Here is a 19,358-nt window from a genome sequence, read left to right as displayed (position 1 = left end):
GGACAATAAATTTACGTTAACATTATAAATGTCAGTACTGTCATCCAAGCATAGAAATTGAGCAGTCAACTCAAAAAAACTAAAAAATAAAATAAAAATATTTCTTCCTTATAAAATAACGTACAGTTAAAGACTATTTATATAATTGAGTTGATATAAAAAATATATTCAATGCGAATCAAATACTCAGGAACGAACACATATTGTGGGCCGAAGTCGTTGATTAGCACGTTGAGCTATGCCAGGCCCCCCCTTTATTATGTGGTAATATTTCCTGTAGTTTCTGGAGTACTTCCATAATTAAGGCAATATATACTGTCACTTAATCTAAACTGTCAATATACATATTTCAAATTGTGTTTTTATACGCTTCTTTTAATATAAACTATGCCTGACAATAAATTCATAAAATGACAACCAACTTTAGGTATTATTTCAAAAAAAAAATATATATATATATTTTTTTTTTAATTATATACAATTTATTAAACTAGTGTTCTGCTACCAATAAGGCAGCTTAAGCTAGTTGAAAATTAATGGGGAATAAAAGAGTTGGCCATAGTATGCATCTATAGGACGCACTTACATCCATGTATATATACAATGGAATATTTACAATATTTTAGATTAAATATGAAATATATTTTATGATATTATATATTATATATATATTTTACACAAGGGATCTCGTGGGGAGATCCTTTGGATGGGACTTCTTCAAAAATAATACTCAAACAAAAAAAGCAGCAACGTTTACAAAAGAGGATTGACTACTACACTGTACGGTGTAGTTGCCCCTGTGAATAAGCCTGCGGCACATGGTACAGTCAGGCTCAGATTCTTTAATTTAAAATCGAAGCCCACATTCCCAACACTTTTCACCATTTTGTTTGCACTCACCTTTTTCATGAATGTCATCACATTTGTTGGCAACATTTTGACAGCTTTTGTAGGTGTTGTATTTGTTGCTGCTGCTGATGTTGTTGTTGTTGTTGTTGTTGAAACTACGGTTAGACTCTTGTGTTTGGTGCGAAAGTGCAATTAATCACGCATACGCCACGTGTGTGCTGAGCTTTTTACTTTTTGGTTTGTTGCTGTATTTTCTGGTGCTGTTTTACTTGTTTTTGTACGCATTTAAGCTGCTTTAAGTCATTTCAATGCGCCTTTTAGTCGTATCCATGGCTACGTTGTTGTAGTCGCTATTTTTTTCACTGCTCTTGCTATTGCTTTTGCACCTGCAGTTGCTGGAATTATAGTTGTTTTTGCTGCTGTTGGTAGCTTTGCTGTTGTCCATTTCTGCTGTTTACCCGTGCGCTTCAATTAAACTTGAATTTGCCATTCATGCATACAAAACTTTTTTATTCAGCGCCGCGTAAATAAAACTGACACAGATTTAGTTCACCTCTGTGCAAATATCGCCGTATATGTTGGCTTTAGATAAGCCACATGTTGCTATAGCTCGTAGTTGTTATTTTTGTTATGGCCTGATGTGTTTGCTTTGACAGAATTATTTATTTCGAACTCGCAGCTCACATTTTGGTTAGTGGGGAAATGTGAATATTTTGGCTTTGGTTAGGGCTCTAACTGCCCCTCAATTTAAATTAGTAACCAGTTCTGCGTATACAATTATTTTTTATATTTTTTTGTTTGTTTTTCTGTTCACAGTCCGTTACTTTATTTAAAGCATACTTTCGTGCGCTGGGAAAATCCTTCATTCCTTCGTATTTAATTAGCGTTGCCCATAACTTACAGCTGTTTTCGGTTGCTTGGAACTTCAATTGCAACTGCTGGCATCGACATGAAAAGAGAGTAAAAAATATATATAATATAATGTGATTAGTCATTGACGCGACTTGAAATTGCACGCGTTTGCGTTTAAAGTATACTACGACTAAATTATGCCCGCCAGCTTACACGAAACTTAAGCGAGGCCATAAATATGCCTACGATAAAAAAATCAAGAGCTCTGTATAAACTTGCACTCAAAAGTGGGGAGCCACTTGACCGTAACAGCCCTGCTGTCGAGGAGAAGGGGAGCTAAGGTAAACAGGTCTTGCGGTAATTTATTGGGCGGATATAATGTGCTCCTTTGCATGTTGTACACATTTTGTTAATGGGCGAGCTCTCAAGAGAAATTTAACGTGTTTTTGAGGGCAAACTATGAATCAGACGGCGATTTATTTCGTAAAGGTATATTAAAGTATCAGTACCAGTTGAACTTTTGCATGTTTTTTTTAAATTTTACTTGGCACTAACTTTTTTGTGCAGATACTTTAGTCAACAATTTGTATGTCTCGAGTCTGAGCTTGGAATTTTTAACAATTTATTAGCACTATCAAAAGATACGCTAGATTTATGGCTATGCAATATTTTTAAATGGATTATGGAAAACAAACTAATTGTTGTAAGAAGAGAATCAATTTCGTTTAGTTATGTTTTCATTTAAATGAAGAACTTTTTATTATTAATTATTTCATCATCAAATTGAAAAGTTTTTAAAATAAACAAATCTTATTCTCTTCAAACAACAATATTCTTATTTCACAAATGATTTAAAACTATGTAAAAAACTAAAATTAAATATGAAAGTCAAACAAAAATATAAGATTTTCCCCATTAGTGTGTACTGAAAATATTTTAAAGGAACAATGGCCAACCTCAATTTTTCGTTTATTAATCGCACGCTCCATTTATTTCAAAAACTGCAAAGCTAGCCACATTAGCTATAAACAGCAATGGCACACATGCCACTAATGCAATTGCATGCAATCCAAAAAAAATTATACTCGTATATACACAAATATTGAAACGCTTGCAGTTTTTGAACATACGACACTTCTACTAGTCTTTGTCAAAGAAATGCTAAAAGCAAGCAGCTTAACATACTCGTATATACATACAAATAAATTCGTATATATATATATATATATATGTATATGTATATGTATATATACGAATCGATTTCATATGGTCAGAAACCCAAGTCGCCTTCGTTGAAAGTCATTGGGGAGCAGAAATGGCATCATACGCATGGCAAAGTTCTTGCAACTCACATAACGATAAAGATTTGAGTCAAGTCCATAAAAATTTTTCGACTCGCACTTATTCAGTGCGAACGATTTCAGTTTACGCATCTGGGCAAAGATACGATGACGTTAAAATGTTTACAGTAAATGAAATTCTGATTCCCAACTGAAATGATTTCATTTATTTTCATGGATGACAACAAAGCAGCTCACATAATGGCAGACACAACATAAATTGCAATTAGAAAAATGAAAATTAGTTGCTCAGTCAACACGCCAGCGGCAGAGGCAGAGGCTCAACTTTTCCAACTGCAGTCGACACACGACGACCGTTCTAATCTCAAAAATCACCCAACTGCAATTGCTCCTGCGAAATTGTTGAGCACAACCTTAGCACACAGGCGGGATGGCGGAACGTCAGGACAGACTGTGGGCGGAACATGTAAAGCAAACTGTTACAAGTGTTTTGTTTGCTTGTAAGCGAATGTTGATGCTTAGGGATGTGAGACAGAGGTATAGGAACAGGAAGCAGCCAGGCACGATTTCATGAGCTAAGCGTGCAAGGATTTGCTCATAAATTGTAACTTTGGGTTGCTGCTGTAGTTGTCCTTGGCGGTCTAGTTGTAGTTTTTGCTGTTCTTATTGTTGGCAACAAGCATCAACAGACACACACGCACACACACGCATACGCCCACAAACAGACTAGCTATATGTAGCATGACTAGACTCGGTATCTGCTGGCAAAGTTCCAGCACAAGCACAAAACTTAGTTGCCATAGTTGGCACATAGTTAATTAGCGCGAAATTGGAGAATGAGCCGAGGGCGGGTTTCAGATCATAAAAAGTGGGCTGAGGGCCAAAATGCCTGTGGCTACTGTTGCCATGCATGCCAATGAAACTGATCAGATTGCCATTAGCGTCAAAGGTCAAAATGTGTGGAAATAATGCGGGCATTAAGTGAAATGTATCAAGATTTATGCTCTAGCCCAGTTCGGCCCACAAAACAGTTGACACTGGAGTAAGGCCAGTCCAAATTGTCACGCACAAGTTCACACTCAATCAAAGCAAATTGGAACCGAAATGCAGTAGTCAGCAGAAGTTTATTGATTACATTTCTATGTCGTACTATATACTTATATAGCAACTATATTGCTTGTGCAACACATGCTAACGTTTATTCAACCAACAATCTTACAATTATAAATTACCACTTCTTCGAAAAAGATATTAAGTAAGATGAACATGGATGTTTCTTCGATTTAAAATAAAAATTAGAAACATATTGTATATTGTTTTTAAATATTTTTTATTAAATCTTCATGCATTTCTTGTGAGATTAGCTTAATTATAATTATTTTTATCGCATTCTCACTGTGTTTGAGTCGTAGACTTGATAAACTCCTAACTAATTGCAAGTTAATCGAAAAAAAGTCACTAACTCTGATGTTATTTGTAATAGAACCAAATTTTGGATTATTGATGATCATCTAATATCAATATGATCATCTTCAAACACATTATTCTGAATTTGTCCGAATACTAATGCCCACTAATATATACTATGTACAAGCGTTAAAAAACAACAACATTTCGCTATGCCAAACAAATTGACAAACTGGCAGTTTGTGGAGCTCTCAGTGTGGCTCATTGTTGTTATTGGTGTAAGCCAGTGTTGTAATTTATTGTGGCACATGTCAATGAAGTGTCAATGTGAATTGCGATGCCAGAACGTGCATGAACACAAATTAACAGAAAAAATGGCTACCAATACTTGAAAACATTGGTAAGGAACTCAACATCCAACCAAACAGCTGGCTAGTGAACGAAATAAAGCGCAACAAGCGATGCCATCTGACCACAGCCAAAGCTCAAATTGCATTTGAAAAATCGTAGCTCAGTTCATAAATATACAATATGATGCGGACATGGACAGGGACAGGGAGCAGTCGAGGGAGCGCCATAGGCGTCATTGCTGCCGCCTCCACGAATGAAATGAATGAAGCGATGTCAACAATGGCACCCTTTTTTGATGTCATTTCGCTTAGTTCCAGCGGAGGGTAGCTTGTTTCTTGCTGTCATTGTTTTTGTTGTTGCTATTGCTATTGCCCTTGTTTGACTTGTTAGCGTTGTGGTGATGGCGTTAGTTGTCGCTGCGTGGTTTTGCGCTGCCTGACATTGTGGTCACGACTCGAACATGAGGCGACGACAAGATGAATATTAAGTTTACGCTGCTGACAAGTTTAATGCGATGCACCGGATGACTGACTTACAGCGATAGTGCGGCAAGCCGCAATAGCAATTCTGCCTTAAAGGATAGTTGAAGATATCAATATGTGTAGCTATGAGTTGAAAATAACAGACAAAGGTAAAAAACATCCCAACACTCATAGAGCTTAAGATATGATAAAATTTTACATAATTAAACGTCCAAACTCTGTAAATACTGATGTACTAATATATTTGCAAGTATATTTTTAAATTATTGCATAGCAGTGTCCTTATCTTAGAATGCAAAATTATTAAATTTGTGGCTAATCGATCGAATATAATTTCATGTACGTGTGCATGAAACTAAATAAAATATCGAGTAATAAAATAAAGAATTTGCTTGAAATTTAAATCTGTTCGAATTAAACAAACTTCTAAAGTTTTGATAAAAGTTCTCTGAGAGAAGATAGCATTTTATGTGTTCAATTACACCCAAAAAAAATACACATTGCTTTTAACATTCATGAGAGTATCAAATTATATGCCATCGCCGGTAGCGATTTAATTACCGTTGCAATTAGTGAGGAAGTGCTTAATTCAATTTAAATAAAATAGTTATTTTTTTTGTTAATTAGTTTTGCACATGTCTGGGGAACAACCTTGAGACTGCCAAGATTCAAAGTAGAGCGTAAACGCCTTATCTGTTTGAGTTGCTTTAATACAGTGAAGTAAATTTGACATATGAGCTAGTTGAAATATGTAAAATTATCAGCTGTCATCAATAGTAATCAAATAATTGAGTTCTCATTTTATTTTCGAAAGCACGCGTGCAATGAAATAATGAACTGGCGACACACATAACACACAGCACATTGTTGACAATTCTGCTGAAGCTAGCCAATTGTATTCTCTCAGGACCCCAAATTAGTGGGCAACTAAAGCCGCTGCCCATTTGGCCGGCCTGGCTGCGTGATTTCAAGCAGGTGGTGCGCGCTTTAAAGTATGCAACGGAAAGTGAAGAGTTTTAATAAGCATTGAGATAAGCGGCTTAGCTGGGTGGCCGTCTGGCCAAATTAAACGTTTAATTGCTGCAAATAAACGACAATCAGACGCAGAGCAGCAACGTTACTTCAGATTGATGTTTAAGCCGGGACAAACAGCTGTCGGGCAGGCAAGAGGCTGTCTGTAAGCAAATGTAAGCGGCATTGACAATGCATTGCACGTACGCGGGAGGCGCTGGCAGGCAACCAAATGAAATGAAAGTACGCCCAGAGGCCTCGCAGTGACTTCATGGAACGTGTTGACAACTTCTGGCTTGTCTCAGCGCCGTAACGCAAACAGCCATTGTGTTTAAATTGTTTTTGAGCGTAGCGCCCAACAAAACTCAATTATTTAAATGTGTACAGTTCTGTGGCTGTATGTGTGTAAGTATTTAAAGAGGCAGAGCGAGAGTGGGAGTGGGAGATGGAGAGGGGGGAAAGAGCAACAGCTGGGCGTAGGCGTGGGCAATAAGGCAGTCAAGTTGCGGTTGCCAAATGGCAATATGTGCGTATGTTGATACTTGCAATTTGACATTTAATCAACATGCCTTCCCAGACAGACGCTTGAAGCGGTTCACACACGTGCCAAAGCCACTCAGGCATCAGTACAAGCATCGGCTTTGGCTTTTGCTTTAGCTCTTGACTAAGCAAATGCGCTGCCGAAGTGATTTTGTGGCTTGCCCAGCCGCTCCAACATGGGCGTGCGTGTCTTTGTTTGTTAGTTGGTTTGTTTGCTTGTGCCTGTTCTATTTACGCGACTCCCATCAATCCTAATTGAAATCAAATCAAAGTGTTTTCAATGGCGAAATGAAATTGTCTGCCAATGCACGCACACAAGCCCTTTGAGGTTGAAATATCTTTCCTCCATCGAAATTGTTGCCAGAGTATATTTTCGGTTTGTCAATTTCTACTAATGACTAACCATTGTTCGTTGCGGATTTTACAGTCAATTTATTGTGCTCTTTGTTTGTGGCTTATTGTTTCATAAATTATTTATAAGGAAATTTTATTTACCGTAGTGAATTGGACACGCACGCAGGCATTCGTAGCCTTAGTTGTTGAATTTGTGGAAGTATTTGACATTGTTAGGGTGCAGAGCTTGTCAAATCTATATGAAGTATTGACTGTACAAAAGAATTATTGCGGTTGTGTCGAACAATTTCAGCCATGTGTGAAAAGATACGACAAGGAATTAGAGTCAACATATTTAGATCGGATTTTAATAGGTTTTTATATAACAATTCAAACATTAATTCATATTACTTGAATCAAGAAAGAGGTGAGGAATAGAGATATTTTCATCTTTCTCTTCATTGTTTTAGCACTGGATACCAGATTTTAAGATTAATATTTTAGGAATGCAAAGTTCTTTATTGCAAGTTATCAAATAATCAGTTTATATATATTATAAATTTTTAATTCAATTCTATTTACAGACATACATACTTGAATATAAATTCAAGAACGTACATACTATATATTAAATGATGCTAATAAAATGAATACAAACATGATGTCGCCTTCTCGTACTCGTAAATGTTTTGCAAAATGCACATCAGAGCCGCAAATTTTATTCATATACTTACTCCTTTGGGCCTCATATGCCAAGTATTACCCCCATATTAACACAAAAAGCAACTCACGCCAATTGAGTCAGGCTGAAAAGCAAAGCCTCACCCCCCCAACACAACGTCACTTTGCATGTCACAGAGTGCGTGTTTGTGTGGGAATCCCCTTTATGACGTCGAGACATGAACATATTAGAAATGCGTGAAATTCAACGCATTGCCCCATTGTTGCTCCCATCGACAATTTTCGTAATTGGCACCAATTTTTTTCACACTTTGAAGTGAAAAAAAAAACAATTCGATCGAGACAATCCAACATGATATAAGACGAACGTTACTGTTAGAGTAATCGGCAGATCTTCAATCAATAAAAAGGGTGTCACTATATACATATATTTCAGGTAATGTTTTTGAGAAGGTAATATAAAAAGGCTTCAACGGATTGATAGTTTTGAAAAGAATCATTTTTCCAACCACTCAGGTTGAATACACTGAAGCTCTTTGAAGTTTTTTACAGCTTAACAAAAACAATTTTATTTCAAAAAACCAGAAAGGCGAGAATTTATAGAGGAGCCTGATGAAGTCAATTATGGCGTAAAGTTTTTCCTTATCATAAAAAATACCGGCTATTATTAATAAAAGATAAAATTTTACCTTGACTAAAGGTGCAAATATGGACAAGTGTATATGTTTCTTTCGATAATGTTTCGATTAGTTAATACCAGTATAAAAGTATGCTTTATATTCAGCGTTTGAACTTAAACTTGATATCCCTATATGACTGCTTTGATAAGACCTAATCTACAATTCTAAAGACTGAAATTTCGTATAATTACCATTGAGTATAATGCACCGAGATTTCAGTTTAAATGAAATTTAATATTGGGCCAAAAGGACACGAAGAAGTTACCGCAATTAATTAACGCGCTGTGGCTGCATAAAAAAAAATAATAATAATAATATTTTTTAAGGCTACCGGCGGAAAGGTTGGCCACAATGACAATGTCGCGTCAGGCGATAAGGATAATGACATTCAAGCGTGCCCGTGAAACCGCAGACGTGGCAAACTGACCACAGAATTTCAAACGAAAAGGACCACCCAAAGCACTCGTAAATTATTTGGCTCGACCAGTCAAAATGGAATATAAAAATTTGAAGCGCTTATTAATTAACCGCTGGGTAATTGCCTGAGGCGTGAAAAGGTTAAACTGTCTAAATGCCCAACTGTCCAAGTGTCGCTTATCATTTTGATCAAATTCATTTCGTTGACTCCAATGGTAATGAACTGTTTTATGGGTTGATTTCTGATGCTTCTCTGACTACTGCATATAGATGCCATGCCCAACGTCAATGTCAGCATCAATGTCAAAATGTCGGGACTGCAAAGTCGGTTCGTCAACGCTGACATTGTGTTAATTTGGAAGCGGTACGGGCCCGGCTCAATGGCCTCATGATTTCATGAACTTTTGCTGCGCCTCTCTAATGCGAATTCAATGTTGATGTCCCCGTCTCCGTCACTCAACCGCTCCCGCCCTCTAGGCAATTGGTCGCAGTCGCCCACTCAACAAGGTCGTCGACGCTTGTCACTGGGTGGGTTTCTGAAGTGAAGTCAATTAAAAATATGAATGCAAACAAAGTGAATTACATATATAAATAAAGAAGGTGAAATATTTATGTTAGTGTAGGCTGCAGCTGCCAGACTGTAAAGGCTGTAAAGGACACCCAAAGGCTGGCAACATATACAGTATTAAGGTTAACATTAGTGATGGATAACAAGAGTTCGCGTGATTCATGTCTCTATATAACAAGACTTATACTTTTACAACTATTTTAAAGAAAATTTATTGACATTTCGTTGGTTCATATAGACTGGGATTTGTAGCTGCTGATCGAATTACATGAAATAAACAACGAGTTGGCCGTCATCATTCATTTATTAATGTTTAACTAATTTGGACGCAAACTTAACTTTTAGCTCCAAATAATAAAATAGAATTTTTTTTATATATTTTAAAAGTAGTTGAATAAACATTCATTGATTTTATATATTATTTGGGCGAAAAACATACAATATAAAATACCTCAGTAAATAAAATTTAAATTTTATTTATTTTTTTTTTTTTATTTAGCTGTATTAAGAATTTTACGCTCTTGACGCAGCTTACAATGTGCAATATATTAATAAGTATTTAAAGAAAAAAATAAATAAGAGTTTCATTTTTCAAATTAGTTAGCCTTTTAGTATAAACAGATTATACTAAAAGGCTAACTGATATCAATCAACTTCAGTTTCGGCACGAGGTGCGTAATTTTTTTATCAGTGTAATTTATATTTCATCTGAGATTGTTTAATAAAATCATTGTATACACTTCATGCTATAGACAAATGAGCTCCTATCTATTGACCAATTCATTAATTTAAATAATCTCTTTTAATATAGAATACAATTTTACAATACCTTAGCAACAAGTAGCATTGAACGAGATAATATATGTATATATTGTATAATATATAATATATATATTGTATAATACATACACACAAATAGTTTGGTAAGATTCAACAATTAGAAGTATGCAATAGTATTGGTATTAAAAGATGGAAGCACTTCCCTCAAGAGAATTTTTCACCCTCTCTGAAAAGGAACCCTCACGCTCGAACGCCCATCGCTAGCCGTCAACATTCAGGGGATTGAGGTTGGCTTTTAAACGCTATGGTGTCTTGCAAATCAGCATGTGTGCATCAACACAGATACATAGTATAGTATACATGTACATATGTACATGTCTACACATGTATGTATGTTCTTCGTGGTGGTATCTATATGTTTTCACTTGCCATGACATGACTTTAGACACTCCCAAGCGGCTGCCGCCATATCCTTGTCGCTGCCATTGTCATTATTGTTATTATTTTATTGCTGTGCGATATGTTGGTTGCTATTTGCGCTTACAAGCAGACTACATACATACTCATACACGTATATATGTAACAATGTATATCAAGTTATATCAAATGCGCCTTTGTGTCTAGGCATGTGTCGCGTTGCATTTGTTTGAATTTTTTAGATGACTACCACACTTATTCGAGCATATGAATTGCAGTTGTTTCCCTTGGCCCTGGCAAATATTATTTCATATTATTATTATTCATGAAATTTTTAACATTTCACAAGCTGCAGTGCTTCGTGTCTGACTGCCTGTTGAAATGCGTCTGCATGTTAAGCATGTGTGTTTGTGTGTGTAAGTGAATGCTTGAAGGTCAAATGTCAAATGCATTCCAAGTACAGGGCCAGGCAGCCTGACATTGAATGTTTGCGGTTGCCATTGGTATACCATAGATTTTCCAATCTAAAATGGTAACTTAATACACTGATAGAAATATTATAGTTGATTTAATAATGCAAGTTTTAATAAATACTAATGCTTGCAATCTCCAACGCTGTATTACAGTAGCAGAGTAGTCCCTGATTATTATTAAAAAGGCTATAACAAAAGTTAAAATAAAATCCTTCGTAGCCACAATAATGTTTATGATGTCAACAAAAATATGCTGTCAACATTGAATTTAAAAGCTAGGAAAGACTGAGAATGAATCAAATAAAATAACAGAAATATCTGTGTAAAGAGCAATTCTGTAAAAAACAAATAAATGAAAATTAATTTTAGCGAAGGTTTTTTAACAGCTGAAAAGGCTTGCTCCTATTAGTTGTGCGCAGAAGACCCCCTGATATCTGTAGACTTACACATTAAAAGTTTTCTCTTCACTTCAACAATTGTTTGGGCTGTTAAAGTTGCTTAGCACCTTCATATTTTAAATTAACGTGTAACGAGAGACGTGGAATAACCAAACAGATTTCATTAATGAATCAATCCAACTGGATTTTTCGCAATAGACATACAGGGATATACATAAGTGAATTAAATAAAAGTGTACTATTATCATCAGCTTTTATATTAACATTGTACGTTTATTAGAATAATTAGTAAAGTATAATTTGTATTTTTCTCAAAAAGGTTTTTATATTATGAATTTCTATTTTAGCGTTTGTACTGTTAATCGGTTTTTGAGGGTTCACATATTTTAAATGCATTGATTTATTTCGTTAACGAAGAATTCATTATGATTTTTATGCAGTCGCTTGTAAGAATGCAACGATCTAAGAGGTCCACAAGTAACTCAAGAATATATCTCTTTCTATTCAGAGCAGAACCTAAAATTGTTTTATTCCCGACTTCCAAACTTAAAACAAATTCCCAGTCTGAATTGCCTGAAAAGTCTGATAAGAGTTTTAGTTTCTGTTTAAACATTTTGGATCATTTAATCTGCCTCGCACTTTAAAAGCACAACACAAAATGATTCTCTCAGTATCTGCAAACAAGGGTACGAACATCTAGTAATACACACACGGTGTGTGACTCACCCACATATATTCTTTACTAAATATGCCTATGCCACGTATATAACGTGTGCATTTTTTGCTCTTTCTACGGTTCTAATAACTGACATTTAAATGCTAGGTCTAGTGTCAAGGACGATTCCGTGAAGGTAGAATTTGTATAAATAAATAATGGAAATGCAATATTTATTTTCGTACTGGCAAGGCTGCGGCTTTTCGTAACCATAATATGTTGTAGTCAGGGGAATAACTCGCATTTGCTCGTAATGCGATTTAATGCAAATGAGCAGCAATTGTTGGCAGTTAATTAATTTTACTTTAATTTATTTGCCACCTACTTATTGTCTACTAGCCGCCCCGAAGGCAAACAGAAAAGCAAAGCCAGTTCCTAATTGTATTTTGGTATTGATATTAAATTGCATCGCAAGAAGCAACATCAATCAAAATATGTAATTGATGCTCAATAGCCGAGGCTAAAGCAAAGGCAAACAATTTACTTTGATGTTTTCTGCATGTTTTTGTCACTTGAAGTGTACAACATGTCGTATATATTATACACAGCATATGCTCGAATGAGTGGTGTGTTTGCCTCTCATTCGACTTGGCAAATAATTTTTCATGATAATGTATTTAACATGGATATTAATCAAGCGCCTGCATACAGATTACACACAACACCCCCACATACAGATACTACACGTACAGTTATATAGGATAAATCGATGGGCTGTGCGGGAAACCAAAACCAAAGCCATTTTGTTATTGTATCCGGCAAATTGAACCGATCCATAAGCAATGGCAAAGCAATAATTGTTGCGGTTTGCCAGGGCCCTCTACACAGCATATACTCGTAGATAGTATATACCTACAGACATACACCAGGATACGAGTACATACAAACACAGGGACACGCGCACGCCATTACTCAACCGCATTTGCCTTGCCATATTTGCGTCTTTGTTTTGAAAGCACACACTTTGTGGCTCAGAGCGGCAGCAGCCGATGTAGACCGTTTGTTGCTTCAAGGTTCTGAAGCTCAAACTTAATCATCTGCTCACAATAATCCAAACATTCCCAATACAACTTTAACAAGAACATACGATTGGCAGCCATGCGGTTGTTTTGTTGGCCCGACCCTACTCTTGGGGCTTGGGATTGGTAAACCTTATATAATGCGCCCTTCCGCCTTCGCATTGTCACAACTAATTGCCCGTGTAATTTCAATTTTATATTATTTTGACCTATATATAGTATACTATATAATGTTAATTGAATTCTATGGCTCGAGGCCTTTTTTGCGATGGTAAGTTAATTGATAGTAAACGATTCGAACGAGTGTAGTGATTTCATTTGGTTTGTGATGTGCATTTTTAAAGTAAATTGAAGCCGCTTGACAGTAAATGGATTAATTCAGAAAATAAAGCTGCCTTTTTATTATAATAAGCAGTCAATATTATAAAAATAAAGCTCTCACTGCCTTTTATGCATAGCTACTTGTAAAAAACATTTTATTTATATATTTAAAGAGTCGATAAACAAAATAGGATGAACTAAATGAGCAGTAATAACATTGACTAGATAGGGATGACTGACTAGATAGGGATATCTGCGAATAAAAACACAAAATGTTTTATTTAGAGAAAAACGCCATTTGTAAACCGTTTACGCGAAGGCTTCAAGAGGTTTGTTTTAATGTATTTGTAGAAAACATCTAAAGTATATTTTGATTTTGTCAAGACTGTCTACAATTCCATGTACAATAATTAATTCAAATTGGCTTGTTCTAAGAATATTATTAGCGAGCATGTAAGAAATTCGTTGTGTTTCAGAAGACGGTATTTCAAAGTTTCAAACGGAAACATTCCTTGTGTAATGTTTTCTTAAAGTCTATGCATAAAAGCCTTCATTTGCCACATGCGTTTAGTTTTAGCAACAAGAAGTATTTAAAAACGGCATAAACAGTTGAAAGTCTTCAAATAGCTTTGTGGAGACCATCAACTCAACTAAATAATTTCAATTGCATTAAGAGCATTGGCTTTCACATATGTATTTGTTTATTCAAAATAGAAAGAACTAAACACTCTGTTTGCAATTAGAGTGATTGATTTTATTCATTCATACAAATTCAATCACCTTTATATAAAAACTGATGGTTTCATTATTTTCATTTTAAATTTTTTTTATAATAAAAAATTTCTTTTCATTCATGTTTTTTTTTTTTGAGCCTTCAAATCCAAATGTATCCTTTAATCTCCGCAAGTGAAAACTGCAATACAATTTTGAAAAAGTGTATTGTGGGGGAGCGCTACATTTATGTGTTTTACTCATATATTTGTTGTTGGAAAGTGCAACCAAAATTTACAATACTACTTTATGAATTCCATTAGCGTAAAGCGTTGCTGTTGTGGTTGCTGGGGCTGCGGCTTTTCTGCTTATTCCTGTAATTGCAAAAGTTGGCGAGAGCCTCAGGCATGCCGGATGGCGAGAGGTGTTGGAGACAGCAGCAGTCAGTTTGTCAAAAAGCAGCTGCTTTTTGTGAATGGGCGGTTAAATTAGCATTGTTTGCTGTTGTATGGCAACTAATGATAGTGCCGGCGCAAATTTGGCACAGGACGTGCCCACTCACAACATTCAAAAAGTTGATGGCGAAAGTTTTTTTGGGCTGTCGTTTTTGTCGGCTGTCAAATTAGTAAGTAAATTAGAAAATGCCCAAAGCAAAGTGCGTATACAATTAAAGCGCTTGTTGGCGTCAGTTTTCGCTGTCAACAGCAGATGAAGCACCAGAGTCGGCCACTGAACAAGGCCTAAACGAAAAACAAGAGCATAAATTACACAAAGGCGTCAGCTCAGTCCGACGTACATAAGTACAACACAATCAAGGCCGAAGTTTGCCAAATCATTTTGACAAGTTCTATGTATATTTCTGACAATATTCAAGTCAGAACAGCAAACTGCTTTCACATAGCCACATACCCTGTGCATTGCTATGTATTGGAGATTGCAGAGAATTTTGTGGAGAAATTTATTTAAGTTGGCAATTTAGCGAACAGACTTTAGAAACTTTCCTTTGTTCAAATTTTGCGTATTCTTAATATTTAGTAACACGCCGCACTAGAGATGAGGGATAACGAGTCTATTTATAAATAAAAGATGCCAATCTGAAATTTCTTTATTTAACAAAGTATCACAAAATCCCGCCTACCTTTTCAGCTCATACGCTAAAACGAAAACAGCAATCTATTATTAATTTAAAATGTCTGAAATATCTCCTACTATTTAAACAACTTTTCTGTTAACAAGGTATTTATGAAATATTTCATTTTCATTCAGTTAAAGGAAGCGATATTTTAATATATAAGCCATCAGCTATGTTTGGATATCGAATTTTTTTAATATTCTTTTTGGGACCTAGCAATGCTGCAGATTCGCTAATGTTGCTCATCTCTAGTCTTTCCAAGGACTTTGTTGTTTTGCCTTCCGCTAAGCTCAGTGAAGTGTGCCAAAATATGTATATTTATGTCAATGCGAACAATGAGATGTAGGGCTGTAGAGTGGAGAGGCGTTTATTATACCCTGTACCCAAAGGGTACAAGGGTATATTAGTTTTGTGCGAGTGCACATGGAACACACAGAAGGAGGCTTGGTAGACCCCACAAAGTATATATATTCTTGATCAGCATGACAAGCCGAGTCGATATAGCCATGTCCGTCTGTCCGTCTGTCCGTCTGTCCGTCTGTCTGTCTGTCTGTCTGTCTGTATGAACGCAAGGATCTCCGAAAGTATAAGAGCTAGAATAACCAAACTTGGTATACAGATTCTCCTGAGACCGAGAAAGGACGAGTTTGTTCATTTTTTCTGATCCACCCCCCCACTCCCCCCCTATTAACGATTTTCTATAACTCCCGTAATTCTTGGAATTTTGAACTGAAATTTGGTAGACACATCCAGTTAGTAATTGTATATCCGTATACCAAGTTTCATTATGATAGAATGATTGGAAAGAAAGTTATAGCCATATAACCAGGCCCAATGCACACATACATACATATGTACAGTACACAAACACGCATAAGGCACGATTCTGATGTAAATGTAAATGTATCTATGCATGCATGGAATATTTAGTTAATTAATTAAATTAATTTAGTTAATTAATTAAATTAAATTAATTAATTAAATTAAATTAATTAATTAATTTAATTAAATTAATTAAATTACTTTTTTGTGGGGTGGTACAGGGTATTTAAGAGTTGAGCCTGCTCGACTTTAGCATTCCTTTCTTGTTTACTTATACGTAAGTAGATGACTAAATTACTTAGACCCGGCCGTACTTACTTTCAAGCTGATGGAGCAATAATAACAGTCTCGATATGCCTAGATATTGGAAATGTGTATGTATTTTAGTATTTGTGTGGGCAGGACAATCTCTTGATTTAGAATCGAACTCACTTGCTTCTACAAGTATATAGATTATATGTGTGTGGGTGTGCTGGCTGGCAGGCTTACTTGTGTCCTTTCATTTGCCTCGACGAACTTGGCATCCGCCCGACAGCCAGGGCCGGAAGTAGCCCAAAAGCAAGACCCCATATTAGTCCCAGATTTGCTAAATTAGAAAGGGCGCAACATTGCCGAATTATTAAAGCGTCACGTACAAGGAAAAAGTTATTAAAAAAATCAAGCAAAACGAAGTTGTTGCGCCCTAAGAGGAAAGGAATATGAGCGGCCCAACCAGCTTGACTGCAGCTGCGCTACTCAACATAACAACAAAGTTTTAATCTAATCATAAGGCATGAGCACACACAAACACACACACGCACACGCACATATGCAAATAGTCCTGCCACCTGAGTAGCTGAAATGCAATAATGTGTAGCATAGCACGAACCCAAGCTGTTAGCTTAATATGGCTGCCATTTTGGTTTGTTTCTATTTCGCACTTCAAAAAGGGAAAGCAAAAATTGAATTATGAACCTTTTTTCACTGTCTTTTGTTGTTAACCATTGCCATTGTCCAACGAGCGAAGTGTCCTTTTTGCACGCATTTCATCTGGGTGACCTTTTTTCCTTGCTTCGTCGGCTACTGAGCTTTGAGTTGAGTGTTGAAGGCAACTTTCACAAATGATTTCACATTTTTGCATAAATAAATGTCAAGTGTGCAGTCGGCTGAGAGTTGGTGACAGTTTTCTAATAAACCAAGGCAAGTAAAAAAGGGATAATCAGCACTGAGACAAGGCCACCCACGCACACACGCACACACGTACACACACACATACACATACAAGTACACACACACTCAATCCAGCGAGCATGCAACAAGTAAGGCCACAAAACAAGTATGAATGTGCGCTTTTTTAATACGCATATACACGTATATACTACAAGTATAGTATTTATGTATGTTTATGGGTGAGAGTGGCAGTGTGTGGGTGTTCTGGACCTGGCGCCTGTCGCCTGGCTACTGATGTCCACTTTAGCTTAGTAATAATAATATCCTTAGCTTTGCGACGCGTCGTATTTCACAGAGAGCTTCCAGGGTATGTGTACATACATATATGTGAGTATAAAAGCGAAAATACATATCTGAAACTACTACAATGGCCGTGCGGACTATGTTTGTATGTAACTGGCCCTCGGTTATTTTAGGATTGTCCGGCAACGGCAATTTTAATAATGTTTACTTAAGGCACAAAGCGAATCCTGAGGCCCGGCCCCGAAACTCTGCATGTGTTGCTTGCTGGCCACGGGTTTTGTTATTGTATATTATGTGCGTGTGTTAGTGCGTGCGTGTGTGAGCAAAATAAATAAATAAATACAAAGGCGCCTTGCCACAGAACCTGCAACTGGCGCCAGTTCTAGAGAACTGCGAATAACTTGAAGGTTAGCGGCGGCCGGCCATTCACGGCTTATATGAAAAACAAGTCCTGAAGACCGGCTGTGGCACAATGCCAGCAATTTAATAAGCCAATGCAATGGCATTTTGTGTCAAAGGCAGCGCTCAGCATTCCCCAGCAACAGCTGCGGCAGGCCATACTCGTAAAATTAAATCCAAATGACACTTCAGAAATGCTTCTGGCCTTGCAGCAGCTATGCAGTTATTTCTGCAACTAACAAGCAACCCACATAAAACGATGCCATCTAACCTGTTATCGATAGTCTAGGGACTGTTACGGGTGCTTCCAAACCCAACCCACATCTTCCCGCACTCTATTCGCAGTCAAATGCAAACTAAAAATAACGCGGAATCAGGTCGTTAGGTTAAAAGCGCAGATAAAACATTTAGTGAGTGCAGAAATTTATGAATTTCCAATTTTAGTTTCGACCGTAAAATTGTTATTTCTTACTAATGAGAGGACACTTGTAACTGATATAGCTCTGCAAAGATTCTTTCGGGCTTAATAAGTAAGCATGGGTAAATACAATAATATTCTGAATTGCGCTAACATTGGAAATTTGATAGAGTGCAATTAACTGGTATATTACTTTCATAAATCGTTGGAATTTGCTCACTGCAGGGTACTAAATATACAAGTGCATATTTTTGGTTCGTGTCAAATAACTTAACATAATCGAAGATTAGTTTTGGAAATAATTTTTCAAGAAGTGTGTTTATTAACATAAAAATTTTAAGAATGATGAATAGAGTAAATAAATATAAATGTTTATATGTAATGACAAGTTTCATAATTTTATCACAGATATATTAGGGTATCTTGTAATATATTATGTTATAGATATATATCATATTGAATCACCTATATAGGTGTATACTAGTTAGCAATCAAATTGAAAGCAAATCTAATTATGGCACGCAATGTTTTCATGCATCCCACTCACATCCCTAACACAAACGATATCGCATTTATAAATATCACTTTAAGCTGACACTCTGCAGCTGTTGCCTAATGAGCGGATTAAGTTCTGCTCACAGACATTGGAAAATGGATTAAAGCTCTCCCTGTGTGTGTGTGTGAGGGTGTGCGCGTAGGTGTTGACTGCTTTCGGCAGATACTGCTAATGAGAGCAACCTAGCGCAGAAAATAACAGTGAAAGGTTCCAGGAAGTGCCTTGTAGGTGCGCAATGTTCCAATAAACGGGTTGCTAAATCTATTCTCAGTT

At 36.4% G+C, this 19,358-nt stretch overlaps 1 protein-coding gene across 2 annotated transcripts in view; it reads right to left on the bottom strand.

Annotated features, from left to right (window-relative positions):
* Nucleotides 1-19,358, bottom strand: part of LOC115622869 (regulating synaptic membrane exocytosis protein 2) — an 85,686-nt gene that overhangs the window by 54,391 nt on the left and 11,937 nt on the right. For both annotated transcript variants that reach the window (XR_003995361.1, XM_030516956.1), the window contains exon 2: nucleotides 901-1,784. Coding sequence is in view for 1 of the 2 variants with exons in the window: in XM_030516956.1 (XP_030372816.1) it covers nucleotides 901-936 (36 nt within the window). In the remaining variant the exon portion in view is untranslated. The remainder of the gene's footprint in view (nucleotides 1-900; nucleotides 1,785-19,358) is intronic.

This window comes from Scaptodrosophila lebanonensis, unplaced genomic scaffold (genome assembly GCF_003285725.1).
Source record: "Scaptodrosophila lebanonensis strain 11010-0011.00,11010-0021.00 unplaced genomic scaffold, SlebRS2 tig00000043-arrow-pilon, whole genome shotgun sequence".
NCBI classification, from domain to species: domain Eukaryota; kingdom Metazoa; phylum Arthropoda; class Insecta; order Diptera; family Drosophilidae; genus Scaptodrosophila; species Scaptodrosophila lebanonensis.
This window is presented reverse-complemented; position numbering and strand designations above follow the sequence as displayed.